Source organism: Hydra vulgaris, chromosome 11 (assembly GCF_038396675.1).
Source record: "Hydra vulgaris chromosome 11, alternate assembly HydraT2T_AEP".
Lineage (NCBI taxonomy): Eukaryota > Metazoa > Cnidaria > Hydrozoa > Anthoathecata > Hydridae > Hydra > Hydra vulgaris.
In genome coordinates, this window is record NC_088930.1 from 49,488,335 (window position 1) to 49,508,100 (window position 19,766).

The following is a 19,766-nucleotide window of genomic DNA, read 5'->3' on the forward strand; positions in this document are numbered from 1 at the left end:
ATATATATATATATATATATATATATATATATATATATATATCTACATATATATATATATATCACAGTGTTATAAAATGGGTTCTAACCTTGACATTCTGACCCGAGAAAACCCTTTTTCTGAATTTATTGATTACACACACATTCGAAATGACAGCTTGTTTTGCATTTTTACAGTAAGATATAATTTTAAATTCAAGTAAACAAACATACTGTAGCATAAAGAGCATTATGTTTTATGAAAACATAAAAAAAAGTTGAAAAATTAAAAGATATCAAGAAGATAAGCTTCCTTTATTACCAAACAAATATAATATTTTTTTATTCTTCTGTTTTTCTGTTTAACTTTTCATAAAAATTATTTTTAACTGTGAAAATAAGACAGTTTTTGAATTTCGGGAAAATTTCGGGAAAATAAAAATTTCGGGAAAAGGCATGATTTATTTACTTTATTCACGAGAGCAAAACTGCGCACATCTAATTTTACAAAAAAATGCCGAATACAGCAAAAAACCACCAAGACTGCAGGAAAACTGTCTGTTTTCTTTGCTTCAGTAAATGTCAGAGGGAACTGACACCTTTCCTAAAAGAAAAATGCCAAACAATACTCAATGAGAGGATCGATTTTAATAATGACAAAGTTCCACTTGGAATTTGTGAAAAGTGTCGTTCTTGTTTAAGATGAAAGGATTCTGGAGAACACATCAATCTCCCATCACTTTACAACTTTGAGACTATAAAAATTCGACCTCAAACTAGAGACACACAATGTGACTGTTTGATTTGTTCTGTTGGAAAACTGAGAAATAATGGTCAACAGAAAACTCAGCTTTTGCAGAGCTCAGCACAAAATACTCCATCTTCAACTGTCCAAAAACGATGCTCTGACTGTTTTTCAATTATTGGAAGAGGATTACCTCATCATTTCACAAAGGGCACTTTGCGAAATAACCTTGTTGCTGTTGCAACCAAGGATCCTGTTGCATCTGAACGAGTTGCTGCTCTTGTTGTTTCAAGTAAGGATTCTTCTCCACATGGCACTGTTCGATTGAGTCAACCACAAGGTGGAAGAATGCTTCCAATAATGCCAGGTAAAAGTTTAACTTTCATAAAAAGATATTTTAGTAATTTCGAAATTAAACAATATCTGCATTTATTTTAGGTTCCTCATCAGCTAGAAAACTATTTCCTCCAAACACATCAATTAGTATAAAAGAACTTGTTCAAGTTCAGACAAACACAGGGCTTTCAAACAATGGCATCAAGAGACTAGCTGCTACAATTAATCAGTCAACTTCACAACATATTGTTGAGAAAAACTATGCTGTAAAATTTGATGCAGTTAGTAAGCAGCTTTCTCACCATTTCACGAGTTTATTGATTAAAGATCATGCTGGATGTGGAAGGACTGTCATTCATTGCAAGGACTTCAAAGAGCTTAAAAATGAACTCATTTCTATGAGAAGCACATCAAACAATCATACTGTGAAAGTTGGAATTGACGGTGGGGGAGGATTCCTGAAAGTAAGCCTTGGAATTATTGAATTAAATCGTGAACCTAACACTCCCCCAGCAAAACTCAATTGCACAAACAAGTTTTTCAAGGACACTGGAGCTAAGCGGCAACTTATTATTGCTGTCTCTGAGGACCTGCAAGAAAACTACTCAAATGTGTCTCAAATTTTCGAATTGATCAATATGAGAGACCAAGATTTTATTTTGTCCTGTGACTTAAAACTGGCAAATATAATTTGTGGTCTCCAAGCACACTCAAGTGCACACCCCTGCACCTGGTGTGAGTCAAGTGCAAAGGACCTTTTAAATCAAGGAAAATTAAGAACTTTCCAATCTCTTGATCAGAATGTCTCACTTTTCAATGCAGCAGGATCAAACATCAAAAGAGCTCGTGATTACATGAATGTTGTTCATTCTCCTGTATTTGATCTTGCTGGTGGCACATTAGTTTTGGACTTCATACCGCCAATGGAGTTGCATCTCCTTATTGGTGTTTTCAATCATCTCTTTGCTGCCCTACTAAAAGTTTTCCCTCAAGGAACTCTTTGGACTGATTCACTGCACATTAAACAACAGCCTTATCATGGAGGGCATTTTGCAGGAAACGAGTGCAGGAAGCTGCTAAAAAATATTGATCTACTTCAATCTATTGTCGAGAAACACTCATGCTATGCTGCAATACCATTAGTTGATGTATTTCGAAAATTCAATGCAGTAGTGTCTGCCTGTTTTGGATGCGTTCTTGATCCAAGTTATGTACAAAAATTGAAGCTTTCAGAGTGGCTTATGTGGCACTGCAAAATGTTTCTGTGACACCCAAGGTTCATGCTGTATTTTTTCATGTGAAAGATTTCATTGACAAACACGGCCAAGCTCTCGGACTTTACTCAGAACAAGCAACAGAGGCAATGCATCACAACTTTCAAGTGCATTGGCAAAGGTACAAACGACCTAACCATCATCCTGAATACAGTAAAAAGTTGCAATGCTGCCTTGTGGACTTTAATAGTAAACATTGCTTGTGAAAAGAGCCATTTTAGAATGATTTTTTCTAAAATGGCTCTATTTGTATCTTATTTTTAAAACTGCTGTTTTAAAAATAAGATACAAAAAAACAAAAACAAAAAATCTTTAAAGCTGAAAACGCTGGTAACAACAATCCAGCGAAAATTTCTTTAATAAAAATAAATAAAAAATAAAAATAAATTTAGTATCGAGAGAAACTCGTATTAATTGATGTTTATAAAATAATAATAATAATATATATATATATACATATATATAAACTTTATTATTAAACACATTGGACCAGTCACTATTATTTAGAAATGTTGATAATTATTCATAATCACCACGTTTATAGTTAAATTTAACAATATTTGACATATTATTTTGAACCTCATTTACAATAAAAAAACAAAATAATTAATTGATGTCCTTGTTCTGTGTTGCCTAGAGGTGCATTATACTCAATACAGTTGATACGGTTAGCATCATCAGTTATTAATAAGTCTAATGTGTTACTAGTTGTACCATTAGCTTTTTGAAACGTATGTTCTTCAATACATTGAGAAAAATAACAATTTTCTAAACAACTGATAAAATTAGAAGCATGAGGACTATGAGACAAAACACCTTCATTCGACCATAAAATTGTGTTATAATTGAAGTCTCCAGCAATTAATATGTTAGTAAAAACCTCATTATCAACATAACGTTTACCATTATATAGTGTGCTGATTATTTTATCATTCAAAGTGTCGTCGGTATTTGGAAGCCTATAAATACAACCAACCAATAATTTTAGGTTATCACTGTTAATACATGTCCATATTTGTTCATTATTTTCAATATTTAGATCGTTGAAAGTGGCTTCATAAGAATTAAATTTATCACTAATATATATACATACACCACCTTCACGCTTTCCATTTTTACGGTCACATCTATATAAGACATAATTATCGGTAGAAGTATCAGATGTTTCATTATAACCAATTATCATAATATACGGTTAAACAAGTTATTTAATAATTTAAAAAGGATTATTAAATTATCAACTAACTTTATTACCGGAAAAAAAAAAAAATTAAGAATTTTTTTTTGGTAGCGCGCTTGCCTTAGAAGCATGACATAAGTGGTTCAAATCCATCTCCGGGCAAGTTTTGCGAGATTGGTTTTTGCAAAAAAAATTTACAAAATAATATAATTTTTGTTTTAAGTTGTTCTGTTTTGGTTGCAAAACAAGCTTATATTTTATTTCAACGGAGTGTTTCTTGGGATTTAATGTAACGGTCAGTTGCGTGAAAATAAAAATATTTTAAACAGGATCTTCAACAATAAAAAACAAAAAAATGTGTTGAAAGAAATACTTCAGTGCTTAAAACCGTGCTAAAGCTATTTAAAAAGCTACGTTTGATTGGACAGCTGCTGTAAGATTTTTCAACCAAGAGTCCCTAAAACGAATTAGGGACTCTTGGTTGCAAATTTTCCAAAAGGCTGTAGCTGGACCGCTAGGATTCGAAACTGAACTCACTACTAAAAGAAAGCGTAAACTGAAGTGCTTTCACAACGAGTCATCAAACACAGCTCATTTACACGACAGCCAAACAAAAGAATTAAAAGCCAACGTTTTTAATGTTGGTTTAGATGGTGTGATCTAGAAAATTGATTCAAAATTTAAGGCAAGCAGCATGGTTGGCAATATGCTTTAATTCATCTGGTTGGATAATGATGATTTTTCTGTTCAAAAAGCTTGCGAACTGGCACGGTTTTATCAATAAAATCTTTGAGAAAAAGCTTGAACGCCTTTCTTCGTACATTTGTATCATGCTCCTGATTTTCTCCGTTAGACCATGGACCAGGATCGAGGATTATACTTGGATGAACTTGAGTAAGCCTATCCTTAGGCATTTTTTACTTTGTAATAACAGTTAATGTAACCTCCTCAAGTTGAAGGTTCAAACTTGCTATAGTCATAATTTTTAAATGCTAAGAGATTACATGATATTGAGATAATATTTTATCAACTTGTTGCCATCGCTTTTAGGGTAGTTGTGGACAAAATTTTAGAGCTATTTTTGTTCCCAGGCTCCAATCATCGCAATTTTTTGCAAAGCGTGTTTATTTGACATTAACATATAATAATATATTATAAAAGTATAAACATATAAATGTTTGGAGTGTAAATGTTTTTGTTTCATGTCTGGAAGTTAATCTCAAACATCAAAAAATTATATTATAAAAAAAAACATACTTTATGCTTTTATGCTTTATGACAGAGCAAAACTAATAGTACTAATAAAATCAAAATTGTGTAAGAAACATTAAAATATTTACATAAACAAAAACGTTGGTACATAATTTTATGCTATTATCCGAATATTGCTTTTCAACAACAGTAATGCATTAATAACATTAAAATTTTTGAACCATGTTTTTAGGTCTAAACTATTATTTTGTACAATAAGTTCTTTAAACTTATTGTACAAATAAAATTAAAATCAAAAATCCCGTTTTAACGCTGTAGAGCTTTTAATAAATGACGCGTAAAAATAAAGAGTATTTTTAAAATGTCAAAATATTTTCTGATTTGTTAAAACATTTTTGAATATATTACTTCATAAATTTAAATTAATTTAAAAACGTTAAGTTGATGTTTGAAAAAACATTAAAAACGTTAAGTTGATGAAGCTTTGCTTCAGGTCCATATCGCTTTGCATGAAAGTTGTTTTCAAACAAAAAATATTTATCGATGATGGTCGAGCTAAATACGAAAAGTTTTTTTACATCACAATAATGCTGGGTTTTAATTTTTTATGCAAATTTATTTACGAAATGTTGTAAGACTGAGACAAAAAGTTTGTTTTCGAATTTTGTCGCCATTCTGGATCAAATAGATTTTTAACATCAAGTAATTGAAAGTCTGTATAATATTTCGCACTATTTAAAATGCCTATATCAACGCTTCTAGCTGAAGGACTTTTTGTACTAGTACCAGTATCAATAGCATTACTGTCAAAATCAACATCGAGATCCAACTTAAAAGAAGAGCGACTTGTTGTGCGAGTGTTAAGTCTTCGCGGTTCATTTAGTTTTACAGAGCAGCCTTCTGAAAGTTGTTTACAAAGAAGTCGTGGAATTGAATTACGCTCAGAACCAATGTATTCGTCTCGTTTATTTGAGCGGAACACAGCTGGATTTCTTTTACGATGTATATCTTCACTAATATTTTCAAGTTCACGTAGACTTTTAGAATATCTTTCTTTTGCAGCAATATACGAACTCTCTAGTTCTTGAACAAGTATCTTTTGATTCTTTTATAGAAAATATTATCAAATATTAAAAAAATTTTGAGAAAAATTATCAAAAAACAAAACAACAGTGAGAAAGATTTACTGACAAAAATAATTTAAGATCATTTAATTAGACATCTCACCTCTAAACTATCTATATAGAATGCTTTCTGGTCAAAATACGGTCTAGAGAAACATTATTTTCTTGTTTTATATATATATATATATATATATATATATATATATATATATATATATATATATATATATATATATATATAAAAACATATATATATATACATATATATATGTATATACATATATATATATATATATATACATATATATATCTATATAAATATATACTTACACACATACATACATATATATATATATATATATATATATATATATATATATATATATATATATATATATATATATATATATATATATATATATATATATATATATATATTAGTATTAGTATTTTTTAGTATTATATATTTGTCACAACAAAAGTAAAAATAATTGACAAAATAAAAATCATAGAATGTCAGATTATAGTTAGTTTTTGTGAAGCTCATATTGCAACTTTCACTAAGGATAGCTGCGAGCTGTAGTAACATTAGAGCTTATCGAGGCTCGCTTTAAAACTGTTGACAGTTGGAGAACCGATTACTTTATCTGGTAACATATTCCATGCATTGGCAATGCGATTGTTGAAAAAGTGGAAACGAGCTAAATTATTGCTGTACTTTTCACGGTGAATTCTTTCTCTGTGATTTGCTCTTGGTGGAATTGTGATGAGAGGAAAGTGCCAGTTGACTGTGTCGATGTTATTAATAATTTTATATTTTTGGATGAGGTCACCACGTTTACGACGTTCAACAAAAGAAGATAAGCCAAGTTGTAAACATCTGGACTTGTAGTCTAACTTTTTTAGTTTGTCTGGTATTTTTGTGGCTCTGCGCTGTATTGATTCAATAGTTTGTTCATCCTTTGCCATATGAGGGTTCCAAGCTGGAATTGCAAACTCAAGTGAAGGACGGATGTAGGTGGAGTAGAGTTATTTCCATAAAGAAGCATCACGAGATTGGAAAGTGTGTTTTAGGATGCCTAGCATTTGATTTGCTTTACATGAGGCAATGATGGATTGGGTTCCTGCTTTAAGATCATTGGTAATTTGAATTCCCAAGTCACGCTCAGAGGTAGTTGCTTCCAATGTAGTTCGAGTCGTTATTGAACAAGGGCCTAATTCCTCCATTGAGTACTTGAAAGGTGTTAATTTTTTTTGGCCAAAGTGCATGACCTTACATTTCTTTGCATTTAGCTCCATGAGCCAAGATTTAGTCCACTGGACAATTTGGTCAATATCTGATTGGAGTTGAAGTTGAGCAGCAAGTGAGTTGACAATGCTTAGGATTTTAGTGTCATCAGCGTAAATCTTACAACTGTTTTCTTTGCTTATTACATCTGGCAGATCATTGATGAAAATAACAAATAAAATTGGACCCAAGACTGATCCTTGCGGAACTCCACTTGTCACAGGTAACCAATTCGATTGAGTGTCGCCAAGGATGACTCGTTGAGACCTGTTGAGTAGAAAAGCTTTTATCCAATTGAGAAGATTGCCTTCGATTCCGTACATTTTTAATTTGTAAAGCATTCGTTGATGTGGGACTTTGTCAAAAGCTTTAGCAAAATCCAGAAATACGACGTCAACTGGTAGCTTTCTGGCTATATTTCCAGTCAAGAAGTCCATTGTTTCAAGGAGATTTGTAATGCATGCTTTTTTCTCTAAAAATCCGTGTTGACTATCTGATAAAAGATTGTTTGATTTTAAATGCTGCATGATTGCCTTCTTAACTAATTTCTCCATTATTTTACACGGAATCGAGGTGAGGGATATTGGTCTATAGTTTGATGGGTCGATTCTGGAGCCCTTCTTAAATAAAGGTGTTACATTTGCTTTGGACCATGAGCTTGGAATTTCACCATTGTCAAATGACTTTTGAAAGATGAGAGTAAGTGGAGAAGACATTGAGGTAGAACAAAAGCGTAAAACGTGAGGACTGACATTATCTACACCAAGTGATTTAGATATATCTAGTGCTGAGAGTTCCATTAGAGTGGCCAGAGTATCAAAAGATATGCTATTGAGGATTGTGTTAGTTCTACGATCAAAACGGGGAAGATTGTCATTGGATGGCTCTTTGCTGAAAACTGATTGAAATTGATTGTTAAGTGAGTTGGCTATTGTAATTTTGTCAGAGCTAATGATCTCACTGGAACTGGTGATTCGCATAGATGAGATCTGATTTATTACAGAGCGTTTACTATTTATGTATGAAAACAGTCTTTTAGGATTACGCTTATCATTGGCAAGGGCAATTTCGAAAGATTTCAGAGAAGAATGACTTAATTTTTTAACAAACTTTCTAGTTTCCCTATATTCCCCAACCAGTGATGTGATTTTCCATTTTGAACTGACGTTACGAGCCCATAGCGATTTTTTAAGACAAATAAGAGATAATAGTTCTTTTGTCATCCATGGTTGTTTTTTGGGGGATGGTTTGTTTGGCATACGAGGGATAAATTGAAGACAACATTCATTGTATTTGTTGAGCCAAAGTTGGTAACATTGTTCTACATTTAAGTCTTTAAAAATAGATGACCAGTCAACATTATTGAATTCTTTGTTGATTTTTTCGTAGTTACCATGCTTGTATATAAATTTAGAGCTGTTGAAACGTGATAATTTTATGCTGGAAGCCAGTTTGTAATGCCAGTTGATAGTGCAATGATATTGATCAGACAAACCGAGAGGAGGACCGATTTTGATTTCGCTAGCACGATATGAAGAGTCACATATGATGAAATCAAGAGTCTTTGTCATAGGGCAATTAGCAGGTTTGAAAGTAGGGACAGTGACGATTTGGTGAAGATGATATATATATATATATATATATATATATATATATATATATATATATATATATATATATATATATATATATACATATTTATATATATATATATATATATATATATATTATAAATTATAAAAAAACACAGATGATAAAAAAAAATAATTAAAAAAAAATTATAATCAAAAATCTTGTTAAATTTCCTAATTATTGTTTTTAGTTAAAAACGTCATTTTGTGTTTACTAAAATCTAAAATAATAATTTAATTATAAAATGATTCATATTTTTGAAATTTTTATATAATTTCGCTTCATTTTGAAACTCAACTTTTGACTTTTTTTTTTGATAATATTAGGGACCGATTTAATGTTCGAGGGTACGTATCAACCCCTTAAATTATTTTATATTGAAAAAATTTTTAAATCCATTATTATATCGTTATATAGAATACATTCAAGGGGTGCCAGCAAAAAAAGTTGTTTTTAGAAGCCTATTATATATATATATATATATATATATATATATATATATATATATATATATATATATATATATATATATATATATATATATATATATACACAGCCTCGGATTTAGGAAAAATGAAGTCGGCAATAATCTTATCGAGATCTGCATCAGGTCGGCAAAAAAAAATTAGATTCAAAAGTTTTACCATAAAACATACCTGAAATGAGATCAGCAATTTTTTGCCAACCTCAAACACTTCTAGAGGCCGCTTAGTGAATCACATACAATCTAGCTGGACAATAGTCAATTCAAGGAATCAATTAGTAGATATTCCCATGATATTACTGAATACTTCCTAGAGAAAAATTCAAAATATTAATTAGTGCATGCGTTTTTAAGTATTAAAAGTGTCACTTAAAGATAAGCATATTTTTGTAAAAAAAATAACTGCTATTTTGCTGTGTAAAAATAACGTATAACTAATTTATTGTGAATAATAATTAACTCTCCTGTTATAAATTTTACATTAGAGGGTATGTACTTTGTATTTTATTGAAAACTTATTCAAAATAATTGGCATAAATGATATTCTGAGGATTTAAAAAAACTATGTTAAAATTGCATTTTCTTTTTTGTTTTTTAATTTTCAAAGCGTGAAACTAATTTTATCCAAATATATGCAGGCTGATTTTTTTTTATATTATAACCACAACAATAAAGCGTCTAAATATAAAATTTTGGCTGCCCGCGTCTGCCCGTTTCATTTTTATTTAATTTTTTTCAGACGGAGTGTATTCTATTACAAAATTGGAGTTATTTAAGGAATAGAAAAAATATACAAAGGAAGAACGAAATTCTCTTTTGTGTGACTTTATTTTCAAAGACTATACTACAGAAGATGTTACTAGTGAAAAAAACAGTTAAAAATGGCAAGCATATCCGCTAAATTTGCGCAAATGTGGAATGCAGCCAATTAAAATATGGATCATTTTTTTATTTAAAAATAAAAGTTGGTTAGAGGGCAATAACTTAGAATTTAAAATAAGTTTTCATTGGTCCTGTGCTTCCACAAAATCTGAAAGAAGTCGGCCTCAAGGTCGGCCAAAGAGAAACTTTGAAGACTCATCTTTAAAAACCAAAAGACGTAGAATTGAAGTAAATTCATTGACACTCCGCAATTGCGGAGTGTCAATGAATGAAGTTCTGACCACAGTACCTATAAACAAAGATTTGAGAACTCCGATGCTAATGATGAGTTTCTGTTTGTGTTTGCATTTGTCTCGATGAGATTAAGTGATGACTCTAATACTATTATTTGGCAAAATCCTCGGCCATTGTCAACATTTTATTGCCGACCAATTAAGTTCATAAAAGAAACACAGGAATTTACTGTAATAGAAACTGACAAAGTTTTAAAAGAAATATCTGAACTTCATTCAACACTGTGTACTATTGGTGAATTTAAATTTATTGTGAAACACAATCTGTTACTTACAATGACAGACAGAAAATTATGCAATGCTTTAACCGATACGCGCTCTACACAAAAATGTTATATTTGTGGTGCAACTCCAAAAATGAAGAATTATTTTACCATTAAAAGGTATGGTTAATAAAAAAGAAAATTACAATTTCAGTCTGTCTACCTTGCATGCTTGGATACGTACTTTTGAATGCTTGCTACACATTAGCTACCATTTAGACATTAAAAAATGGCAAGTTAGAGGCAATGAGGATAAATGTCGTGTCAGAGAACGTACAGAAGAGATTAGGCAAAAGTTTAGAAAATAAATAGGACTTATTGTGGATAGACCGAGACCTCATTATGGCAATACAAATGATGGCAACGCAGTTTTTTTTTAAATCCAGAAAAGAGCGGAGAGATTTCAAGATTAGACGTCGAATAAATTTATTGTCTTATTAAGAATGATATCTTCTGGCCATGACATTAATTGTGTCAAACTTTGTTCTGAAACAAGGACTTAATATTTACATTTATATTTGTGGTATTACATGCCTGTTACAGTGCATAACATTTTAATGCATAGCACGGAAGTTATAAACTCGTGTATTCTTCCGATTGGCCAGCTCCCATTGTTGCGGCTCCAAGAACAGAAATTGTTACTTGATGAGTAGACGAGAACAGAAATTGTAACTTGATGGGGTGTAGACGAGGCGCTTTTCCCCTATCTTCCGCAAAAAAAAATCTTCTAAGTTATTAAAACCAAGGTAATTAATCAATAAAACAACAAAATATTATTTATTTCAACCTTTCGTGACTAGAACAATGGAATTCGTGAACAGAATATTTTTGTCCAGCTAGATTGTATGAAATGATTCACTCTGGGCAGGGTGAATAAAAAAAAGCAATTGCTTTTACTCAGTAATTGGTCAGCTTTATATGAATAAAAATTTCAGCAATTTTGCTTAAGTTTTTATTCACGCAAAGCTGAGCAATTACTGAGTAAATTGCTTAACTTTACGTGAATAAAATTTTGTCCAAAACTGCTGACGTTTTTATTCACGTCAAACTGACCAATTTCTAAGTAAAAGCAATTGCTTTTTTTTATTCACCTGGCCTTTGGTCTGCAGTTAGCTCTGTATTCCTATATTCCTTAATTCCTAGGGCTGTATGTATGTATATATATATATATATATATATATATATATATATATATATATATATATATATATATATATATATATATATATATATATATAGGGGAAAGGCGCCTATGATGGCATAGCGCCTATGATGGCATACCGGTCATATTTCCATTAAAATTGGTTTTGGTAAAAAAAATGATTAGACCTACATGACTATACTGACTTTACATTAGTTTTAGTGAAAAAACGTCCCTTGTGCACAAGTATTGTTTTTATAATCAACAAAAATCGATTTTGGGATGTGCTATGGTAGTTTTATTTCCTTCATATATTTATGATTGTGATTTTACTATTAACTGTGCAGAAATGAAATTTTTATGCATTTTATATTCAAGTTTTGTGCATTTAGTGGAATAGTTACTTTAATTTTATCTTTTGAACAAAGCAGACACAGCTTGTTTTAATGAAAATGATGACTTTTACCCATGATGGCATACTGACGAGTTGGGGGTGTTGAAATATTGACGAGTTAAGAAAACCTTTTTTTTTTTATAAGAAAAACTTATTTTTAAGTAAAGTTAAAAGAAAGCGATGCTCCAACATTTTTTTTTGGTCAAAAAAATACGTAAAACGCAATATATCCTATGCGCATGCGCAAAGTTTTACAATGCTGGTGTGTAGCATGAAATGGTAAATTAGGATGGTTTCGAGTAATTTCTGACTTTTCTGAGGGAAGACTCTAAGGTTAAATGAAATCATTAAGTTACCCTCGATCCTAACTAGCCCTATCCTCCCCTATGCCATCATAGGAGCAGTGGTTGCCTATGATGGCATACTTGTGCTTTTTTTTACAATAAGAATAACCAAGGTAATTATTGTTCTAGATGTAACAAGGAATGTATCCATATCAAAACTTTTATTATTGGTCTTCAGGATACTGAATAATGAAGCTTCAAAGTTAAGTATGCCATCATAGGCGCTTTTCCCCTATATATATTTATATATATATATATATATATATATATATATATATATATATATATATATATATATATATATATATATATATATATATATATATATATATATATATATATATATATATATATATATATATATATATATATATATATACAGTATTGGACAAAATATTTGCAACCAACATTGAACAATGCTAAAAAGTGTTCCTAATTTTACATGTCTTAAAAACAAAACGAACTATACTACCACAGCAAACAGTTCAGGAGTCTGGAGTCATAGCATGCCATGACATGAGCAATCAGCTGACAGGTGACAGCACACAGGTAGAATTTCGTTGACAAGTGCCATTTTGCAGCGGACAAAACAAGTGCAACTTTTTTGGTTTGTTTCATTTTCTTAAGTCTGGTCCGTGTCAATGTCACGGAAGTTTTTTAATAATTAAAGGAAGTATCCAGAAGTTTCCAGAAGCATGCAGAAGTTTCCAGAAGAAGCATCTGAGAGCATCCAGTAGCATCCAGAAATATCCAGAAACATTCAGAAGCATCCAGACGCATCCAGAAGCTTCCAGAAGCATCGAAAAGAACCATCTAGAATCTTCCAGAACAGGTTCACACAGGTTCATTTTACTATATAAGAGACATGTAAATCGACATGTAATTCAGTCAGTATATGGAAGTCAATCAGTCAGTATTATCAAGACAGTTTATCAAAGTCAGTTTTATCAAAGTGTTTTATCGAAGAACATCAATACAAGAAGTGAAATACAACAAGTGTTTCATTTCATCAATACAGTCCGCATCCAACCAAGACTTTGTGTTCCACAGAGCATTATTGTATCATCACAAGGTAAATGTAACACGGTAAGCCTTGAGAAGCCTTGTGATAAATATCGAGTGAAAAAATGGACCGTATCAAGACTATGTTCCAAATACTGTTCTACCGGGAAGTTGGCAGCAGATAACAAAGGTGGAAGACCGCGTTCCACCACTTCTAGAGAGGATTCTATGATTGTCAGATCCGTCAAGAAGGATCCCTGGATATCATCAGTCAAGATACAAAAGCAATTAGAGCTGCCTGTATTAGACCGAACAATCAGACGACGTGCTGTTGAAGCCGGATTGTTTTCTCGACGCCCTGCAAAGAAACCGCTGATTTTACTAAAAAACCAGAAGAAAAGACTCCTGTTTGCTACATCTCATATTGACTGGAATGTGCAGAAATGGCGAACTGTCCTGTTCAGTGATGAATTGAAGTTCAACGTCATTGGGAGCGACGGCATTTGCTGTGTATGTCGACCGGTCGGAAAACGCCTCGATTTACGTTACTGCCATAAGACCGTGAAGCATGGTAGAGGCAATGTAATGATCTGGGGGTGTTTTTCTGCTAACGGTCTAGGTCCAATACATCGAAACGATGGAATAATGGACCTTTTTATGTATAAAATCCTGAAAGATGTTATGTTACCTCATGCTGAATGGAATATGCCAATAAAATGGGTTTTTCAGCAAGACAACGATCCGAAACACACTGCAAAAGAAGTCAAGCAGTGGTTTCAAGACAACCACCTATCGGTGATGGGTTGGCCGCCTCAATCTCCGGATCTCAACCCTATCGAGAACCTGTGGGAGATCGTCAACCGCAGAATTAATCGTGAAGGTGTTCGTAATAAGGATCAACTTTTGAACAAATCCAAAAGGCCTGGGCAGCGATTCCACAAAGTTTCATTGATCACCTCATCGAATCTATGCCTCGAAGATACAAGGCTGTGATCGACAACAAAGGATTTAGCACGAAATATTGATAGCAAAATACAGCTTGGTCAATATTTTGTTGAGTTGCACTTGTTTTGTCCAGAAGGAAATCAACTTTTTTTAATACTTTTGATTAATTTATTAATTTTCGTGTACAAATAATGAACTTTGTGATGAATAAAACTTGAAGAACTTTGTCTCTAAACAGTTACATAGTTATTTCTCTAAATTGAAAAAATGCAGCACTTTTATATAAAGAAACTAAATTAGCATTATTTGGTTGCACTCGTTTTGTCCAATACAGTCTATATATATATATATATATATATATATATATATATATATATATATATATATATATATATATATATATATATATATATATATATGTGTATATATATATATATATGTGTATATATATATATATATATATATATATATATATATATATATATATATATATATATATATATATATATATATATATATATATGTATATATATATATATATATATATATATATATATATATATATATATATATATATATATATATATATATATATATATATATATATGTATATATATATATATTTGAATGGCATTTGCCATTCGTAAGGCAGTCAATTTTTTGCTTGCAGTTACAACTTTCAGTATTTTTTTCTTTGAGAAATTCATTTTTATTAATCAATGCAAAATTATGGCTGTTTATAATTCTTACAATATTTTTTGTACACCTATAGCTTACCTTGATAGTGTTTCTGTTAAAAATTTTGTGCAATTTATTAGAGGGAGAGAAATGTTTGTCAACTAATTTTAAAAACGCATTTCCAATATTTGTTGAAACATTTTTGCTGTACGTACGGTTGAATTAAATTATATTTCTATTTCTATTTCACTTTTTTGCAATTTTTGTTTTAAATTTTAGCTCGAAATTTTTAAATTCGCTTTTTTTTAGAGCATCTTCATACACGCTTTGGAAAATTTTGTTTTAAGATTTGAGGGGGATGATTCGAATTTATATTAATATGCGATAATTCATCATTAGGTTTTTTATAAGGCCTATATGAATTTTCCGAGAGGTTAAATGTGACATCAAGAAAATTCCTAATTTTTAAATTAATGTTTATTTCAATTTGAAAGCCAATGTTTTTGAAAATTTCTATAATGTTTTTTCTGATTTTGTCAAGCTGAGGCCCTGATTTTTTTTGCATTATTATTAAAACATCATCGCGGTACAAGCCTAATTGATTAAAATGAAATATTTTTGCTAGGGAATTTAAAATATATAAGCCCACAAATTTGCAAATCGTTACATCAAAGCATTTGTGCGTGGTTTTTTTCCTTTTACATCTCGTTATTAAAATAAAGTAAAATTTTTCTGCAATGTTTAATTAGACGAAGAGTGTTGTCTGTAATTTCAATGTAGGTTTTTCCAAATTCTATTGTTTTATCTAAAATTTCTGCTGTAATTGAGGGGTAAAAGTCATTAATATCAAATTGTATTATATAAATGAGCATTCATTTTTATAATCTTTTTTTTCACTTGATGGTATTGTGTTAATTGTTGATGGTATTGTGCTCACTAGATATGAGCTCTTCATCAAGTAACTTTGTTATTGTCATGTTAAATGCACGTTAAGCATTATCAGCTGTATGTGAAAACTACCCATTTTTATAGAAATTAGCATCTAAATTGCTTGCGGGTTTGTATTTTAAATGTAATCTTCATTCATGAATAAATCTTTTTATTTTTGAAATCGGTTAATATTGCTTGTGGGTTTGTAATTTTTTTTTAATAATACATTTTATTCTATCTTAAATAAACAAATCATTTCGTTTTTATAATCAGCTAATATTGCTTGTGGCTTAGATATTCTTTCTTTTCAATAATCTTTACTTTCTTTTTAGAAAAACATCATTTTATTTTTATAATAGGTTAAGATTGCTTGTGGGTTTGTATTTTTTTTTTAAATCTCTTAAAAATACTTATTTAATATTAATATATCGTACTTATTTGTAAAGACTGAAAAGTAGAAAATAAAATATAAAGTACAAAAAAGATTATATTTTTGAGCAAAAACATTTGCTGAAAAATATCTTTTTTGTACTAAAAGTAGAAAATAAACTTTTTAATTTTAATTTAATAGTTCAGTAAACTAAAGATTGACAGGTATGTTTATTTACAAACCTTTCGCTGACATACCAATCTTTAGTTTACTAAACTATTAAATTTAAATTAAAAAGTTTATATTCTACTTTTTAGTACAAAAAAGATTATATTTTTCAGCAAATGTTTTTGCTCAAAAATATAATCTTTTTTGTACTTTATATTTTATTTTCTACTTTTCAGTCTTTACAAATAAGTACGATATATTAATATTAAATAAGTATTTTTAAGAGATTTAAAATTTTTTTTATTGTTTTCAGACTCTAAGAAAAAATGGGCTTTCCAACAAATTCTTTTAATAATGTGTTCAATTAAAGAAATAATAACCTTTTTTTGTCTAGGATTGGGATATTTTTTAAGGAATAATTAAAATTGTTAGTTTCCATATTTATGTATGTAAAATACAACTTAACATCCTAAGTAATCCTGAACTACAAGATTAACTGAACTACAAATATAATGCATACTAAGTAATCCTGAACCGCAAAAATCAAATATGGATTTTATCTTTAGATTGTGATGAATAGAGAAACTAGTATTCAAAGTCCCCAACTGATATGTATGAACTAGCTATATAAAATTTCGATAAACAAGTTAATAGTTGTCAATTTTTGAAGCAGATTTTTTAGTGCATACAATTTAGATGGCCGCCATTCTTCGTGTAACAAGTACATATATAGGAATACATAAATAACGAATAAAACACATCCTAAGTAATTCTGAACTACAAATATAATGCATACTAAATAATCCTGAACCACAAAAATCAAATATGGATTTTTATCTTTTGATTGTGATGAATAGAGAAAATAACCTGACAAGACAGTTATAATTTAAAAAAATGTAATTGGCGCAAATTCTAAAAATAAACATCCACGGAAACAACAACAAGATAGAAGGAAATTTGCAAAATGTTAATCAGATTACTGGAGAGCATAGTAACCAAATGAGCGAATTAGGGCATCCAATACCAGTATACCGAAAATCGGTATACCGAAAACCGGTATCCTGGTATACCAGCGGTTTTCCAATACCAATACCGCTCTCAATACCGGTATGTATGTTTTTTTCAAAAATTGTTTGATGAGACTTCATGCGAGTTTTGACACGGAGATTTTTAAAGAGTTATAAGCGGGAAAATATCACCAAAGAAAACTTTGATTATAAAAATGGACATAAAAAAAAAGACTTTCTTAGATGTAGAAATTGGCTGTAAAAGATGTAAAAAACAGCTCAAAGTAAGAACATATGCATATTTAGTAAAGATTTCCTACTCTCTATATTTTACAACAACGATATTGTTATTTATGGTTATTAGTTAATCACAGACAATACTTATTTAGAATATATAATTTCTTAATATAAATGTTTTTATGGCATTCGTAATAATTTTATTTTTGTGCTCGTCAGTGTTGGTGTATTGTAAAAGTGCTGGGAGTGTAACATTTTCTCTTATAAAACTTTTCTTTACCAAACGCTTTAGTTAAATTTTTTAATGTCCTAATTTCTCATGAATCGTCCATCAACCAACAACTTTGTCTAACCCACGGAATCCAATTGGCTGTGGTTGACACCTTGTATAAACAACAGTCGTGGACTTGACAGGTGATTATTTTGAATCTGATGAAGATAGTGCTGATGAGATTTCAGATGAATAAAATGAATACCATTCAAATGAACTTGCAAATAATTTGGCTCCATTGATAAGCAAAGTTAGAAAAGTTGTAAAGCTGTTCAGACGACCACTGACAAATAAATGAAATCCTTCAAGTTTATGTAAAAACTGAACATGGTAAAGAAATGTCAGTAATATTAGATAATAAAACCAAATGGAACAGCTTACTTTTTATGCTAGAGCGTTTTTATAAATTAAAAAATTCCATTCAAAAAGCCCTGATTGACTTAAATTTAGCTCTTAACTATAAGCCCAAGAGGAAATGCATTAAGGCCCTAATAAATGATGAGACAACAACAGAGAAAGAGAAAAGAGACATAAAGAAAAAGGAAAAAAATGATTATAAGGAAGAATTTTTTAATTATTATTAATAAATGAATAATATTATCAATTTCTGTTATAAAAATCACATATTTTGTTATCTTGTAACTCAAAAGAAAATGTATTATATAATGTATAATACATAATTGTAATCATGTACTTATATCACTTATAAATTTATAATATAACACAAGATTAGTATCATAACTATTCATATACTTTAATACATAAGTACATTACATAAGTTAAGTACTTGCTTGTTTTGAGGATGCTACCCAGGGTTTTCTAGGAATGAACATTAAAACATTGAAAACCCCACATACCAAAGTATTAAACTTATATATTATAACACTCACAATTGGGTAGTGGTGTAGTGGTAGAGCACTGGCTTCATAAGCGAGAAGTTCAGAGTTCAATCCCCACCACGTGGTAGTACCACGCTAAACTTTTTTCTCCATGCAGTAGCCTTTTTGTTAAGATTGTGTTTCGAAGTTATAGAGTTGAGAGGGTTGTAACCACAATTAAGTAGCCTCCTCAACTGCAGTGACCTTGATGACCTTGGGGAGATGAAATCTGCGGATTTAATTTATCTCTTCAAACATAAAAATAATATATTTACTAAACGGGATAAATTAAATTAAATTAAAAACAAACTAAATATAAAATGAAATCTTCACTCAAATATATAAAGTAAATTAAAATTAATATAAACTAAATATAAAACAAACAACTTTGCTGAACTAAATATAAAACAAATAGCTTTACTAAACTTCACCAAAGTAAATTAAACTAAAAATGTGAACTTAACATTAAAAAAATAATTGCACTAAACCGAATAGATTGAATAAAATATTACACATACTGAATATTAGAAGAAGAATTTTGTTAAACCGTATTAAGAGTTAATATAAATTAAATTAAAGCACTATACCGTATAAACTGAATTATATACTAACTAAATCAAAATAACTTGAGCGTATAAATTTAATAAAAATTAAAACTGTATAAATTTATTTTAACTTAACATAAGCTAAATCTAAAACAAATATTTTAA

The 19,766-nt window shown here is 30.1% G+C and overlaps 1 protein-coding gene across 2 annotated transcripts in view; it reads right to left on the reverse strand.

Moving 5' to 3' along the window:
- Nucleotides 1-5,078: 5,078 nt before the first annotated feature.
- The window catches only part of LOC105847882 (SH3 domain-binding protein 5 homolog), a 46,947-nt gene continuing 32,259 nt past the window's right edge, over nt 5,079-19,766 (reverse strand). For both annotated transcript variants that reach the window (XM_065809087.1, XM_065809088.1), the window contains exons 6-7: nt 5,953-5,995; nt 5,079-5,830 (exon numbers count right to left, since the gene is read on the reverse strand). In XM_065809087.1, coding sequence (XP_065665159.1) covers nt 5,345-5,830; nt 5,953-5,995 — 529 coding nt within the window. In that variant the 3' untranslated portion in view covers nt 5,079-5,344. The remainder of the gene's footprint in view (nt 5,831-5,952; nt 5,996-19,766) is intronic.